Source organism: Lissotriton helveticus, chromosome 1_1 (assembly GCF_964261635.1).
Source record: "Lissotriton helveticus chromosome 1_1, aLisHel1.1, whole genome shotgun sequence".
Lineage (NCBI taxonomy): Eukaryota > Metazoa > Chordata > Amphibia > Caudata > Salamandridae > Lissotriton > Lissotriton helveticus.
The window spans coordinates 656,617,044-656,634,057 of NC_136057.1; the positions used below are offsets into that span (position 1 = coordinate 656,617,044).

At 44.1% G+C, this 17,014-nt stretch overlaps 1 protein-coding gene across 1 annotated transcript in view; it reads right to left on the reverse strand.

Moving 5' to 3' along the window:
- PCLO (piccolo presynaptic cytomatrix protein) overlaps window positions 1–17,014 on the reverse strand; it is a 1,621,199-nt gene that overhangs the window by 1,480,921 nt on the left and 123,264 nt on the right. Inside the window, exon 2 of the mRNA XM_078674179.1 lies at window positions 5,854–7,141. Coding sequence (XP_078530305.1) covers window positions 5,854–7,141 — 1,288 coding nt within the window. The remainder of the gene's footprint in view (window positions 1–5,853; window positions 7,142–17,014) is intronic.

Below are 17,014 nucleotides of genomic sequence, written 5' to 3' on the forward strand. Positions count from 1 at the left end.
CACTACTCTGCACTCACTACTCTGCACGTAGTGAGTGCAGAGTAGTGAGTGCAGAGTAGTGCACTCATTACTCTGCACTCACTACTCTGCACTCACTACTCTGCACACTCACTCTGCACTCACTACTCTGCACTCACTACTCTGCACTCACTACTCACTACTCTGCACTCACTACTCTGCACACTCACTACTCTGCACACTCACTCCTCTGCACTCACTCCTCTGCACTCACTCCTCTGCACTCACTCCTCTGCACTCACTCCTCTGCACTCACTCCTCTGCACTCACTACTCTGCACTCACTACACTACTCTGCACTCACTACTCTGCACTCACTACTCTGCACACTCACTCTGCACTGTGCACGCCGCTGATATCATTGAATCTTCCACCACACTTTCTAAAACTCTATAGTCAGAAGCATAATAGGCACAGAACCAAAAGAAGGGTAGACATTGCTTAAAATAATCTTATTGTATTTATGAGAAGCAAAAGCGAGACTGTGAAATGTGCTGAGTATCAGTTTGTTAGGAATCAACAGAGTGGAGTTAGAGAACCAAGAAATAGTAGTTTAGAATCCGGGTTAGAAGGAGTAGTAATCACAAGCTGAGGATCAACGGGCGCGAAACAGCGTGGTGGGCGCGCACGACGCAGCGTGGGCGTGCACATCAGCTGAAGATCACCGGAGAAGACACGAGTCTGCCTTCTGCCGTGACTGACCCGATGCGGAGGGAAAGAGCCCGGTGAGTGGGGGGGGGGGGGCGGCAGAGAGAGAGAGAGTGTGTGTGTGTGTGTGTGCATGCATGCATGCATGCGTGCGTGCGTGTGTCTGTCTGTCTGTGTGTGTGTCTGGCGCATGCCTGCCTGCCTGCCTTTGTGCGCGTCCACAGACCCTGGTCGGCTCGTCCACCTCTCTGTAGTCCCTTGCTAGCTTACTAGGCGACAATAGTTCTCGTTGCCGAGACCTAAAAAAGTAGCGCCTACCATTCTGACCACAACAACTACAGCCCTAGCTCTAACAACCCAACCATGGCCAAACTCCTAGAAAAACGTATGCATATACAGCTTCGCAATCACATTGAGAAATTCCATCTCCTTGACCACTATCAATCCAGTTTCAGACCACCGAAACTGCCATAGTCTACATTATTGGATGCTCTACGTTCACTCAATCATAACAATTCTAGATTACTAGTCCTATCTGAACTATCAGCTGCGTTAGACACTGTCAACCATTAAACTTTTTTGTACCTCTTACAACACAGTACGAGTCTCTCCAGTATAATACTAAAAGGGTTCTCCTCCTTCCTTCAGCGCAACATAATCAATTCTGCTTTTTCTAACCATTCTCCAGTTACACTAGTGTCCCCCAAGGTTCCACTCTCTCCCAGGTACTGTTCAACCTGCACCTGGAGCATTGACCAAAATCCTAAAACTCTCTCATATCTTCTATCACATGTATGCAGACGAAACTCAAATCTACATGAAAATTACCTTGCACAATGAGATTAGCACCCTTGATAACAAATTGACAAAAATGCAACATTGGCTGACACGTAACCACCTCAAACTCAATGTGCTCAAATCAGAATTCCTATTAATTTCACCTCTCAAGATCGCTGCTAATATCAAAGACTGGCTTGCAAATCTTACTGCCTTGAACTGTACCCCTCACATCATTGACTCAGCTTAATACCTAGGAATTACACTGAACATGTAATACCCTATCAATGCAAAAGCACAACAGTGCCACCACCAGAGGAGCTAACTATCAACTACATGCACTAAGGAAACAAAATCCTTTCCTTCCCACGGCAGATCTCAAAACAGTGGCTCATGCACTCGTGATATCCAAATTAGACTATGGTAATGCTACCCTTGTGCACCTCGCAAAAAGCAAAATAGCTTCGCTTAAGGCTACCTTGAATGAGGCAGCAAGGCTCATCACTGGCTCTAAAAAAAGAGATCATATCTCTCCTGACCTCCACTCTCTGCAATGAATACCCTACGAGTTCAGGATTTATCTGAAAATTGCCTGTTAAACCCATAAAGTGCTGCATCACAACACCCTTCTTAACTATCCCAGAAATTTAGCCCATCTGGCAAAAACAGAACTTTCAGAAGCACAAGTCCCCACACAAGTCCCCTATTACTTAAACCACAAACATTCAACAACTAGAAAATGTACAATCTATCCATTTTTGGAATGGCCCCCAAAATGTGGAACTCTCTTCCTCTGGAGATCAGATGCAACCCCTCTTTCTTCAGAAAAGAAGTAAAACTTCTACTAGCCTATAGATTTCTCTTACATTGAGGCCATACTTCTCTCTTCAGTTGAACAACGCTCACCTGCCTGCTTGTGGCTCCATTTATCATGCCCCTCCGCATCTCTGAGAGCTATGATGTCTATCTATTGACCAACCATTTGAACACTGCCCGGAACCTTTCGGTCTCTGCCCATTCCAGTATTAAAATGGCTATGTGGTCCTGCTCTGTTCTTCTTTTATATTGAACTTACTATTTATTTATGTAATCTTAGCCGCATGACCTACTCCACTCATATGTACACAGCATATCGTTTGTTGCATATCATACTTTCATTAAGATTATTACTGTAAAGCACCCTGTCACTCGAAAGCATCTTGTTCACGCTACATAAAACTTCCCAATTTACATTTAGGGGTCTCCAACCAGTAGCTCGTGAGCTACTGTAGCTCTCCAGCTACCTCTGTGTAGCTCACCTGTGTGCAGCCCAGGTTAGTAAATTAGAGAGTTTTTGCTAGATTGAACTATATACACATTAAAAAAAAAGAAATTTTACAGCACTAATAATATTAGTAGCTCCCGATGCGTTTTATAGAACATGAGTAGCTCTCAATACAGAAAAAGTTGGAGACCCCTCAATTAATCTAAAACCCTTTTGATAGTAAACTTAGACAAACAGGATTTGCAGTGCCAAGTGCCGTGGGAATGTCATCATTCTGTCTGGAAATCGGTAAACGGGAACTAAGATAAAGTTAACTGATTCTTATGACCTGTTCTTTAATACTGAAAATGTAAAATATTGGTGAACTTATATGAAGAGAGAAGAAAATTAACTGAAACAGAACAGTCATGGACTGGCATTCGATAGAGATCTAGTACATACAAGTGGTAAATGCTCACGTCATTCTTCGTATGAATTTTAGTTTGCATCGCAAATATATATATATTTTTAACCGAGTCTTGAAATCATGAGAAACCTTTGCGCTTAAGTTTACTAATGAAAATTAGGGCCCATCAAAAAAGTCCAAAGGCAAGCTTAATTTACAAACAGGATTGAGACACCACTCTTACCAGTTGGCTTCCTAGGAGTGGAAATAGGGAATAGGTAATAGACGTTATCACTAACTATCGACCCATTACACTACTCCCTCTACAAAGCAAGCTACTTGGGAAGCACATTAACACACACCTTCCCAAATTCATTGAAACCTCCAACTGCCTTGACTACACACAGTCAGGATTTCGCCCCAGACATAGCACGGAATCGGCACTGGTGACAGTCACAGACAATATCCGAATGCTTGCAGACAATGGTCAAACAGTGCTTCTTATACTGCTCGACCTGTCTGCAGCATTCAACACCATCTCCCGTCATATCTTGCTAGAGAGACTCAGAGACATAGGAATACAGGACAACGCACTAAAATGGTTAACTGATTTCCTGGCAGGAAGAAACCCAAACCGTCAACCTAGGTCCTTTCAAATCACAGACCACCATTGTTTCTAATTGTGTACCCCAGGGCTCATGTTTGAGCCCTACCTTATTTAACATGTATGTTGCACCACTTGCGTCACTTCTGAGAAACTTAGTATTCATACCAATATCCTACGCTGACGACACCCAACTAATCCTCTCCTTTGACAAGAACAACTCTAACATCCAGGTCACCTTTTCGGAGAACATGAAAACCATCACTGAATGGATGAGTAACAACTTCCTTCAGCTGAACGCGGAAAAAACAGAAATTATGTTGTTCAAAAAAACAGCAGCCAGGTGGTCACCCAACTGGTGGTCTGGTGAGCTGGGCCCAGCCCCGTCCCCAGAACAAGTAGTTAAGAACTTAGGGGTCCTAATTTACCAGAAACTAAGCTTGGAGGAGCATGCTACTTCAACCAATAGTGCCTGCTTCCACGCATTAAGCCTTCTCCTCAGAGTCTTCCCCTTCCTCCCATCATCCACTCAAAAAACACTTATACAAGCATTGGTCCTAAGCCGCCTGGACTACTGCAACACTTTGCTGATCTCAGCTAAGGAAACCTCCCTGAGCAGACTACAGGTTGTCCAGAACACGGCAGCCCGCTTAGTGGCCAACGCTCTACCTCGAACAGCTTCCCTCCCCTACTTTGTAAATTGCATTGGCTACCAATACGCAAAAGAATCATATTTAAGATTTGATGCATTGTGTTTAAAGCCCTAAACAACATGGGGCCAAAATATATGTCGGACTATTTGGTCAGATACATTACCTCTGGAACCCTCCATTCAGGGTGCAAAGATCTCCTTCTTGTACCCTGAATAAAACAAGCTAGATTAGGAGGCAAATCCTTCGCTCATCTAGCTCCTCAACTTTGGAACCAACTACCTCGTCACATCTGCCTCTGTACCAACTACCTATCATTCAGATTTTTTTTTTAAACTTCACTGTTCTGATCTCCCTATTCTGGCTGTCTAAAAGCTGCTTCAGCGCGGAGATACCCCAACTGGGGTGTTTCATGTGCCGTAGGCAAAGAGTCATGCAGAGGAAGGTTTAACAAGCAGAAAACAGCTTTTCCACAACACATAGATTGCAATGCTGAATCCTTTTTCCCACAATCGCATTGTACAACTGTTAAAGAAAGACAACCTTAACACAGCTCACACAAGTGTTCATAAAAATGGAACTTCTCCTACATCAGTCAAAATCAGAACAATGTATTGAGCAGTATTACCATTGTTCTCTAAAAAAGAAAATTAGTTGACTTGGCACAACGTTAACTGTACAATCTGTATGCAGGATGCACGTTTTCCTAAGCAATTCATTTTAGGAGCAAATAATAGGTTATTGCTCACATTTTTATGGATCTCCTTGAGCACAAAATGTTCCCAAAAAAAGATCTATCCCTAATAGTGACTCTTTCATGACAACTACATGGTCGCATTTCTAAATTTTCAGATGTCTTAACTTTGTCGTTCAGCATTTGATTCTATTTAGCCATGTAATTATTCCGAATCGTTCATAGTTGGGGGGAGGAGGGGGCTAATGGTTTTCGCAATACATATGGCAGGATGTTCTTCAACAAATTATTTAAACTCGATTAAATGTTAGGTGCCTTAAAATTATTGGTATTCCTGGCTAAGACAATTGTGTATGAATCTACAGTAGATTTTTCTATAACCTCTGACACTGCCAGGGTCAGATCCCACTGGTTCACTCTGAATAGGTTTATGTTCTGCTAGCAGACTGAAAGGACCAGATAGTGATGTTCTCTTCAGTCTTCTTCCTAGCTTAAAATACTGTCTCTCTCTCTCTCTCTTTCTCTCTCTCTCTCTCTCGCTGTAGGGCATGGACCTTCTAAGAACCAGCTCGTTACATACTTAAATTAACAATGGATTTCAAGCAGTTTTGAAAGGTTTGAAAACTGGGTTGTAAAAGAAAATCAAACAAAATAATAAAGTTTATGTAGAAAAATATCAATTTAAAAATGCTGTAATAATACGTCAAAAAGAATTGCATAGTAATTGTCATAACATTGGAATTGGCCAATAAGAATACATTTAGATAAAACCTTGTATATGAACGTATACATAAATACCATATCAAACACTCACCTCTGTCATATGTGGGTTGGGATTAAAGCCACACAAGCTGCATACCGTAATTTGACACTGGGTGCAAGTGTTATAATTGGCTTTTTCTGGCGTGTGCAGCAGCAGTTCAGTGGTCGTACAAAGAGGACACATGGTTTTCTGCGAGGGTGGTTCTGTATTTAGCACTGCAACTTTTGTTTGCCCGGGAGGTTGTGTTCCAGAACCCAGTCGCTGGTCTGGTAAATGTGCATGTTTTTGGGCTGGTGCCTGAGACGACACCTTTGATGAAGTGCAAGGTTCTGGCTGCTTTGCCGGTGCTTTTGTGGGTCCTGTTTGAGGGAAATGTTGATTTGCAGTTGCTCGTTGTTGTGGTGATGGATCAGCAGGCTGAGGGTGCTCTGCTGATTTAGCAGGTGAAGCTTGTTGAGTGACAGGTTTTGTAGGCTCCGTTTGTCGGGGAGGCCCCACTGGTTGATGTGATGGCTTTACAGATCCTGCTGGATGAGAATCTTGTTTTGCAGGAGGCAGTACCTTTGGGGGTCCGGTTTGTTGAAAAGGCGGTTTTGCAGATCCTGCTTGCTGTGGTAGATGTTTCAGAGGTCCCTGTTGCTGTGAAGTTTCTGCCACTTGTGTTACGTTTTCAGGGTGCTGTGGAGGTGGTTTTGAAGAAGTTGGATGCTTAGAAGATGCAGCTGAAGGTCCGGCCTGTTGAAGTGATGAAGGCTTTGTGGACATTGGTAATGGTTTTGCAGAGTCTTGAACTTGTGCTGATGGCTTAGCTGGATTCTGTTGGGAAGCACCTGGTGTCCTAGATTCCTTAACAGCTGCAGCTGACTGCTGAGGTACGGGCCTTCCCATCTGCTGCTGCTGATGTTGAGAAGACGTTGTTGTAGGGCCAATATGTTGTTTTTGATGTAGAACTGGCCCTTGCTGCTGAGGTGCCAGCTTCGGGGATTTAGGCTCCTCTTGCTTCCCCTGCTCCTTGAGAGCAACCTGTTTCCTCGTGGAGTCTTCCTGAGCTGCGTCCAAGTCAGACTTTACATCAAAAAGATTAAACTTATTTACCACTGATGATACTGCACTTAGGGGGTTGCTCTCCGTGAGGAAACTGGGCATCATGCTAGGCTTCTGTTCCTCTTTAAATTCAGTCTTGGAGTCTCTCAAGTTCATAGATGAAAAGCTCCTTCCAGGCGCCTGCTGCTCAGTTTTAAATGTATCTGTAGTTCTACTTTTACTAATAGTTGACGGTCCGGGGTCTGGTGGTTTACCTGGTGTTCTTGGGAACCGATGTGCATCAGTATCTGGATTCCTAAAAAAAAAAAAAATCACTTTTAGTATGCAACATACCAAATGCACATGGAGTTTCTCTAGAAGTCAACTATTTAATTCTTTAAATGTGAAATAAATCCAGTCTCTGCATTTCCCCGTATACCATCCACCTAATCCACCAAACAGTCACCAACAGGCAACACAGGAAGATGGCACAGTAGGAAGTTAGAGGTTTTACTGCAATATTTATTTATTTTTTAAGGCAAAGTGCATGTGTGCCAAAAAGCAAAACAGACCTACGCATTTTCGCCGAACCTTCAACTGGGCCATAGCGTCAGTGTCATATTCAAAGGTCAACAGCCCTATTTCCCACCACCTCGTTAAAAATATAATTAAAACCCTAAACCACATATTTCATTTCCTATTTGATCATACAGGGATTTGAGTTGAAACGTATATAAGACATCAAACTTCATGCTTTCTCTTCCATTATTCTAAAGACACAACTACATACAAAAATGTCCATCAAGAAATCATCAACATTATGATTTGCTCAACTCTGAAAGAGTTGTACTATCTTCCCCATTTTGATGCCCTTATCACCCCAGCCGTTCTGCCCTCAAATGCTATTCTCCATACTGACATCTTATTACATATATATTAAATAATGCCAAGTTGGAGAGTTTCTCTGTACACTGTAGACAAAACATTACAGTCATCAAGTAAAAAATCACTTAATCTCATGAATAACACTGTTGCAACCGAATTCACCGATTTCAATGCCATACCGTATATACAAAAATGGCTGTGTTTGAAGTACTACAGCCAGAGCATGCTACAGTAGAAATGGATTCCTGAAAAGTAACATAATCATAATTTAGATGTACAAACATCGCACCACAGTTGTGTTTGAAGTATTACAGCCATATCTATCTATCTATATATTACCTACTGGCGGTCGACATTAGGTAGTTATAGTTAGGACCTATTTTCCAGAGGAAATCCGCAACATTCTATTTCCAATAACTTTGGCGCCGGTTGACAAATCTTCTCAAAATTTTCAAAACTCATGGGGGCGCTCTGGTCTGCTCCTATTCTGAAAGATTCGGGGTGATTTGTCAAGTGGGGGCTGAGAAAACAGGGGGGGGGTCCAAAACGTGTTTTCCTCATGCAATTTCCCATAGGAATCTTTAGACACGGCTACAGCCCGAACTGCTGAACGGAATTACACCAAATTTGGCGAAGAGATAGTTCTTGGTTCAGAAAGAGGCCTTTTTGTTAAATGCTGTAAAGTTGTTCAGTAGTTGCTGAGAAATTCAAAAGTAAAAACACATATATATCTAGGGCCGCGGATCCTCCCAACCACGAGCTTTATGCTAATTGGCTGTCAACACTCCAAACCAGGAAGTGATGGCAGCCATCTTGTGCCTCTGTAGAACCGATGCAAACACAACAATTGATGGACAGAATGCAGAACAATGTCATACATTCACTCCAGTACAGAGATCTGGGCCCAAATCCATTGTTTTTTTGCACTCCACACCACCCCAGTTCAGACATGGCCATATGCAAATCAGCCTTGACCCTGTGCCTCATGGGAACAGTCCAGCCCAAACTGCCAAGCCATGTCTTCCCCGGACCGGAATCAAGCATCCTAGGACCGGTTTCTGGCTATCAGCAGTCTTCATGTTGGGAAATGTTGGGAGGGGGCTGCGCGGCGCCCCTCCTGCAGCCCTGTCATGGCCCTGGGGACTGCCACCCCCCAGGGCCGGCTCCTGCAGTGTCCCGGGGGACTTAATCTCCCAACTTAAAATGGTCACAGGACGTGTTTACACAGTGGGGAAGGGAGGGGACGGGGCCTGAGGTGACGTGTGCAAACACGCCCTGTGGCACATTTTAAGCTGGGGAAATAATTCCCCTTCAATCTTGAGGGCCCCTGGGGACCAACACGCCCACCAGGTGCTTCCAGTAAGCGCCACTGCACTGCGTTGCAGAGAGGTGGTCTAGGCCATGCCCCTTTTTACACCTCTCTGCAACGCAGGTCTATGGTGCTTACTAGAGTTACCTAGTGGACTATTTGGACCCTAGGGACCCGCAGGATTCAAGGGGACTTAGTCTCCCAAATTAAAATGGCCACAAAGCGTGTTTACACAGTGGTGAATGAAGGGGACAGGGGCTCCTCTGTTTGTTCTTTCTGCACATCTTGCATTTTCCTGCACTTTTCTTCGTCTTTGAGGACTTCTGTTGCTTCTTTCCGCATTTTTTTGCTTCTTTCTGTGTGTTTTTCTTCTTTCTTCACATGTCCTACCTCTGTAAGCATAATTAGAAACTACCATTTTAAACACCTTCAGGCATGTCATAGTTAGGAATTAGCATTTAAAAAACTTTATAAATTCACTGAAAAAACCATAGGTTTCAGGGACGTCATAGTTAGTTGAACATTTCACTCGTACAAAACCATCGAAATTCCCCTGTTGTAGTTAGTTCAGCTAACTATAACTTGTGCGCCCACAATGCACTGCTGATGACGTCACATATTACATCACTCATGTCATAGTCAGTGAAATCACTCATGACATTACTGATGAAATCTCAAATTACATCACTGATGACATCACTGATGATATCATCCTTGTGATAAAGTGGCAGACCTCCTTTCACCCTAATATAACCTTTGATACACATACTCAAAAATAGAAAGTAACATTTTCAAAACAATGGACATACCTATACCACTTACAACACAACTATTTAGTAATTCCAAGATCTACACATACATCCACTCATTCACCAACAGTCCCTATACTGTCACTCATACATGTACTTATTCATCATATGTACTCATATAACTATACATCCTGTTACACACCGCCACTCATCCATAGAGTTATTCACACACACATAGTTGCACATGCAAACAAAGTATCAAACATCCATTTACTTGCATATACAGTTATACACACACTATCACACTTACTTCTGCAGAAACTTATACATAATTACTCTCAAACAATCAATTAAAGAAACACCTTCTTATTTGTACAGGAACTCTTCCATTCTCTCACTCTCTCATATACTCACTTATATACACCAATACTCATATATACTAGTTTAAAACGTTTGTAGTTAATCATAAAGACACTATTGAGACAGGCATTCACTCACTAACATACCCATACACACACTCATCCACCTATACAGTCCTGCACACATGCTGTCTTCAACACATACAAATAGTGAGTCACTCATTCATGCATCTATGCACTAAGTAATACCCCCACCAAACCATACAGACACTCAGACACTCATACTGATACTGAAAGAAACAACTAATAACCCATATAGACACTCATGTAGCTACTCACCAACCCATGCAGTCACGTATACACAAAGTGAAAGACTGATACAGATATTTACATATTTAAACATTACTCAATAACCCATGTATTCACTAAGATACACTTAATCAGTCAGTTATACAATCAATACTACAAAAAATAACCATTTAGACACTTATATACCCATTTATTCTTCCATCGACCTTGAGATATACATATATAAAACATATTTAATTTTCAGAAAAACACACATTCAGTGGATGATGTCATCAGTGATGTCCTTTGAGATGTCATTAGTGATGTCATGAGTGTTGTTACTGACCATGTCATGAGTGATGTAATATGTGTCATGAGTGATGTAATATGTGACGTCATCAGCAGTGCATTGCGGGCGCGCGAGTTGTAGTTAGCTGAACTTACTGTAACGGGGGAATTTCTATGGTTTTGTACGAGTGAAATGTCCAACTAAGTATGACGTCCCTGAAACCTATGGTTTTTTCAGTGAATTCATAAGGTTTTTTAAAAGCTAATTCTTAACTATAAAGTGCCTGAAACCTATGTTTTTTTCAGTGAATAGATATATAGATATAGATAGATATGGCTGTAATACTTCAAACATGACTGTGGTGCAATGTTTGTACATCTAAATTATGGTCATGTTACTTTTCAGGAATCCATTTCTACTTTAGCAAGAAAATTCTATGTCTAATAACTTTGGCGTTTGTGGACGGAATTGGATGAAATTTTCAGGAAAATGGCACATTTTGTTTCTGAGCAGCCCTTGAAAATTTGGGGGGGGTTCGTCAAGGGGGGGCCGAGAAAAAAGGGGGGTCCCAAAACGTGTTTTTAACATTGAGTTTTCCATAGGGCGGTTGGCCTCACTTTTAGCCCGAACGGCTGAATGGATTTGCACGAAACTTGGCAAAATTGTAGGGACTGGTAGCCCGATGTGCCTTTGCTAGGTCTCAATATATGTGCTTCAGTGGATTTTGAGAAATTAACGTTCAAAAAAAGATATATATCTGTAACAGCGGACCGGGCAGCGCTCCGGTTCGCGGACTTTTCGCGGTACGGAGCTTTGTGAAGCGAAGCTGATTGGTTCTCCGGCGTCTGTGAACATTCCAAACAGTCCGTAGCGGCCGCCATCTTGTCTCTCGGTAGGATCGAGAGACAAGAGGAGGCCAAAGCGAAGGGGCAAATGACCATAAGGGGGCATAGTAGATCCTCGCTGACCCCCTAGGTTTGATGTGGAGGTTTTAAAAGGGCCCCGCGGGGCAAAAAAAAAAAATAATAATAATAATCGAACGGCTGAATGGATTTGCACGAAACTTGGTAAAATATTAGGGACTGGTAGCCCGATGTGCCTTTGCTAGGTCTCAATATATGTGCTCCAGTGGATTTTGAGAAATTAACGTTCAAAAAAAGATATATATCTGGAACAGCGCTCCGCTTCGCGTAACGGAGGTTTGCGAAGCTGATTGGTTCTCCGGCGTCTGTAAACATTGCAAACAGTCCGTAGCGGCCGCCATCTTGTCTCTCGGTAGGATCGAGAGACAAGAGGAGGCCAAAGCGAAGGGGCAAATGACCATAAGGGGGCATAGTAGATCCTCCTTGACCTCTTAGGTTTGATGTGGAGGTTTTAAAAGGGCCCCGCGGGGCAAAAAAAAAAATAATAATAATAAAACGTCTGAATGGATTTGCACGAAACTTGGCAAAATTGTAGGGACTGGTAGCTCGATGTGCCTTTGCTAGGTCTCAATATATGTGCTTCAGTGGATTTTGAGAAATTAACGTTCAAAAACAAGATATATATCTGTAACAGCGCTCCGCTTCGCGGAGATAAAATTATCTCTGTATTACCTAGCTGTTGCTAACACCAGTTAGCGACGGCTAGTAGGAGATAGCGACCATCTTGGGCCCCACTTTGCATGTGAGTGATATTTATCACTAATGACATGCAAAGTGGGCATGCCAAGATGTTAGCGACTGGAAACAGTCGCTAACATCGCTATCTCCTATTACCAACTTTTGGAAATATTCGCGATAAGCGCGAATATCTCCAAAAGCTACCACCTGCCCTGAGCAGTTCTTAGCCATGTTATCCAATGGGAGGTGGATAACATGGCTAAGAGCATTAGCTCGGTAATGCATGAATATCGCTGAGTTTTCAGCGATATTAATGCATTGCGGTCGTTTTTTATCGTATTTGCGATAAACCTTGATAATAGCAAGGTTTATCTGCGATAATTTCTGAAGATGCTTAGCGGTAAAAAATTTGTTGCTAAGCATCGTTAGAGATAAATATCGCTTAACTTTGGTAATATGCCCCAACGTCTGTTAACGTTCGATTCGAAGGAAATCAGGAAGTGTTGAAAAACATTGTCTGCGCCATCTTGCCTTTTTTCAAATGCCACACTTTTGTCGTGCACGGCAGTCATTTTAGATGCCTTGACCAGACCCACTCTCTGCACGCTGTCGATCCTTAGCATGGCTCCCCACCCTCGCAAGCATCTCCCCCAGGCAGTGGTCACCCCCGCTCTCTGTCTTATGCATGGGTAATAAACCACCCCCCATCTGCGCTGCTCTTCCCTGAGAATCACACCCTGTGCCCGCCCGACACCTCCCTTTCGCCCTATTCACTACCGCACCCTCTGACACTCCTTTTCCTCTGTGTCCGATTGTCCAGGCCGGTCCTAGGGTATCAGCTAGCCCTGCAGATGTAGTCTATGGCCCCAGCTGTAAAGAATCACCCCTCTTCAAAGAAGTTATAGTAGATCAAGGCCCACACTCGATGAGATCCGTCACAGCAGACGCGTTCCTATTATCTGAAAACCATCCTGTATTGTGATTGGGGAGCGGACCGAGCCTGAAGCGGAAGATTCCAGGGATGACTCTTTGTACATCAAAGTTTTTACAATGATGTGTCACATTAAAAATATATAGCACTCCAACAAAGTAGTAAGATTATAAAACTTTAATAACTTATAAATATATACAAGAAAACAAAAACAGTAATAACATATAAACATTTTTAGGGAAAAACAACGAAGTAGCGGTCAGCTGTGCGAATAGTCCCAACGCAGCACAACGTCCAGATTTCACTGATTTCGGAATCCGGCGTGGGGCGTCGCGGGGGGTGGGTCATCAGTAGCAAACTGTTGTGCGAATAGTTCCAAGGCAGCAGAACGATGGCACCAAGGTGATGTCCAGTAAGTTGCCGCACTGGTTTTGGTATCCTACAATGCTGCTCCGAATAACGGCGTGGGGCGCCCCGGGGGAGGCGGCGTGAACGGGCCTCTCCAGGTGGAGTCTCGTCTGTTGTAGTGGGGCGCCCCTTTACCGTTTCAGTTGCCATTCCGTCCGCTTTTGGTCCACTGTGTCAAAAGCCGCAATTCAGCTGAGTTGCGCCCACTCTTGCGGTGCAGCGATAGGCGGCTGTCACAGGATTCTCAAAATGGCGGCAGGCTGTTTCCTTTTTGGGCCTGGTCCACTGAAATGGCCCTGGGACACCTTGGAAATCGGACGCTTGTCTGCTAGGTCTTGGACCCCATTCTCGAAAGCGTCCCCTCCGCCTTGAGGATTCATCAAAAGTTTTGGGGGCCCCCGACTCCTGCAGGCTTCTGGTGGGGAGCGGCTGCCATGATTGCTCGCGGAATGACTACGACGGAGCCACGAGATGGTGGTGCTTTCATGGTGACGCCAGCTTCAGTCTGAAACATCCAGAAACAAGGTGGGGCTTTCATCGTTTGGGGAAAAAAAAAAGTTTTCATCCAATGAAAAGTGTTGTTTTTAGGTCATATGATCAAGCCTTCCATCATTAGGAAACCAAAAGTAAAATGAACCAATGAAAAGTTTTATAAACAAGTCACATGACCTGTTATGCGGCATAGGGTATAAAATGCGGAGAAAATAAGTTGGCACGTGAGGCGGCGTCAGTAGCGGACCGATGTGCGAATAGGCCGAAGGCAACACAACGCGCCAAGATCCGGATGGCACCGAGGTGGTGTCCAGCAAGTTGCAGCACTGGTGTGGCCATCCTACAATGCTGAAAGTCGGCGTGGGGCGCCCTGTTGGCCTGTGAGTTCGCGTCAGTAGCGGACCGATGTGCGAATAGGCCGAAGGCAGCACAACGCGCCAAGATCCGGATGGCACCGAGGTGGTGTCTAGTAAGGTGCACTGGTGTGGCCATCCTACAATGTTGAAAGTCGGCGTGGGGCGCCCCGTTGGCCTGTGAGATGGCGTCAGTAGCGGACCGATGTGCGAATGGGGCCAAAGGCAGCGCAACAATGTATTCTGAATAGAAGACACCACAAGGCGCTGAGATGCCAAGATCCGGATGGCACCGAGGTGGTGTCTAGCAAGTTGTGGCACTGGTGTGGCCATCCTACAATGGTAAAAGTCGGCGTGGGGCGCCCTGTTGGCCTGTGAGATGGCGTCAGTAGCGGACCGATGTGCGAATGGGGCCAAAGGCAGCGCAACAATATTTTCTGTATGGAAGATACCACTAGGCGTTGAGATGCCAAGATCCGGATGGCACCGAGGTGATGTCTAGCAAGTTGCTGTACTGGTGTGGCCATCCTACAATGCTGAAACTCGGCGTGGGGTGCCCCGTTGGCCTGTGAGGTGGCGTCAGTAGCAGACCGATGTGTGAATAGGCCGGAACCAGCACAAGGCGCCAAGATCCGGATGGCACCGTGGTGGTTTCATAGTTGAGAGGCACTTCATCTGCAGTGGGGCGCCGAGATCCGGATGGCACCGAGGTGATGTCTAGCAAGTTGCTGTACTGGTGTGGTCATCCTACAATGCTGAAACTCGGCGTGGGGCGCCCCATTAGCCTGTGAGATGGCGTCAGTAGCGGACCGATGTGCGAATGGGGCAAAGGTAGCGCAAGAATATTTTCTGAATAGAAGACACCACAAGGCGCTGAGATTCGGTTACCACCGAGGTGATGTCTAGCAAGTTGCCGCACTGGTGTGGCCATCCTACAATACTGCTCCGACTAACGGCGTGGGGTGCCCGAAGGGGGGGGGGGGAGGCGGCGTGAACGGGCCTTCCTAGGTGGAGGCTCGTCTGCTGTAGTGGGGCGCCCCTTTACCGTTTCAGTTGCCATTCAGCTGAGTTTCGGCCGCTCTTGATGCTACAGCGACAGGCGGCTGCAACAGGACTCTCAAAATGGCGGCCTGTTCTTTGGATTTGGGCCTGGTCTACTAAAATGGCCCTGGGACACTTTAGAACTCGGACGCTCGATTTTTTTTTTCCTTTCCTGTACATGCAAAAAAAGGTAAATTCCCGGTACGTTACACGCTTCATCTGCCACGATATACTCTCCAGAGGAACCGAAAAAAAATATAGTTATGGTAACTATACCATGCATCGTCATATGGAGAGGTGGCACCAATTAATTATAGTGCTGCATAAAAGAGAGATTTGGAGGAGAACCCCCGACCTGCCAGTACATTTATCAAAGAAGTGGCACTGACAGCATCAGAGGCAAGGGAAATGGTCCCAAATATTTAGAACTTTGGAAAGATTAAAATGACATGTTTAGATTGTGGCAAATTAATTTCATGTGGACAGATGAGTGTTACTCTAATAAATACAGCATATGAACATCATCATAGTCGATGGTTGGTAGAGACATTTTGACTATATCCTGGACCTGCCCGTCCTCGCCCAAAATGGCGCCGGAATAAATGGGACTCGTAACTCCTTGTTGTGTACTGGTTGCAGAACCTTGAAATCACGAGATACGTATGCAGTTTTGAAGCATATGGCGGGCGGGGACGAGAATTGATTGAATATTTCGACATCCCTATTGATATTAAGTTCTGATGTGTTATTGATTACTGTACTATTGAAAGTTCGAATTAACGTCACCCATGGTACTTGCCCGCAAATGTATATCTAGATAATTTTATTGTAACTGGCCCTGTCGTATTTTAATTATAAAATGTACGTCCACCGATTCCGCAACTGTTAGACACCTTAGTTCTTGCAACCTAATGGCCCGCCCGTTACGTTCCTCTACAGTGTAAATGTCTACTCATCATATACGATTACAGTTTGCTCCGTGGCCGGCCCACGTGGTTATAGGCTCGTATTTGTATAATGAAATTTTCACAATAAAGGTTTTTAAAAGAAAACTTGGTAGTAGTATATACATTGGTAAAGTTTTTAATAATAGTCACTGTTTTAGAATCATTAAAAGGCAAGTGAAATAAAGCAGACCAATTACATGAAGGGTAAAAGGTATAATACGCAGGAACGCAGTAAAGATAAATGGTCAAGGGCTGTTGTGTTTTCTACTCCTGCAACATAAAGTGATCGATAAGAATCTCATATTCAGGCGTATCGGCGACTAAGACAGCAGGTCGACCCTCTTTTGCTCAACGGCTCCGTCATGGGACGAAGAAACGCTCTTTTTCTCGAAAAAAGAATATATTTTACTTGCAGGACAGTTGTAAATTTTCCGGGAAAGTACATTAGCCTGGAACATTATAACATATATTTAAGAAAAAATAATGTTCGGAAGTAATAAAAAGCGTAATTTTTAGGTCATATGACGAAGCCTTTCA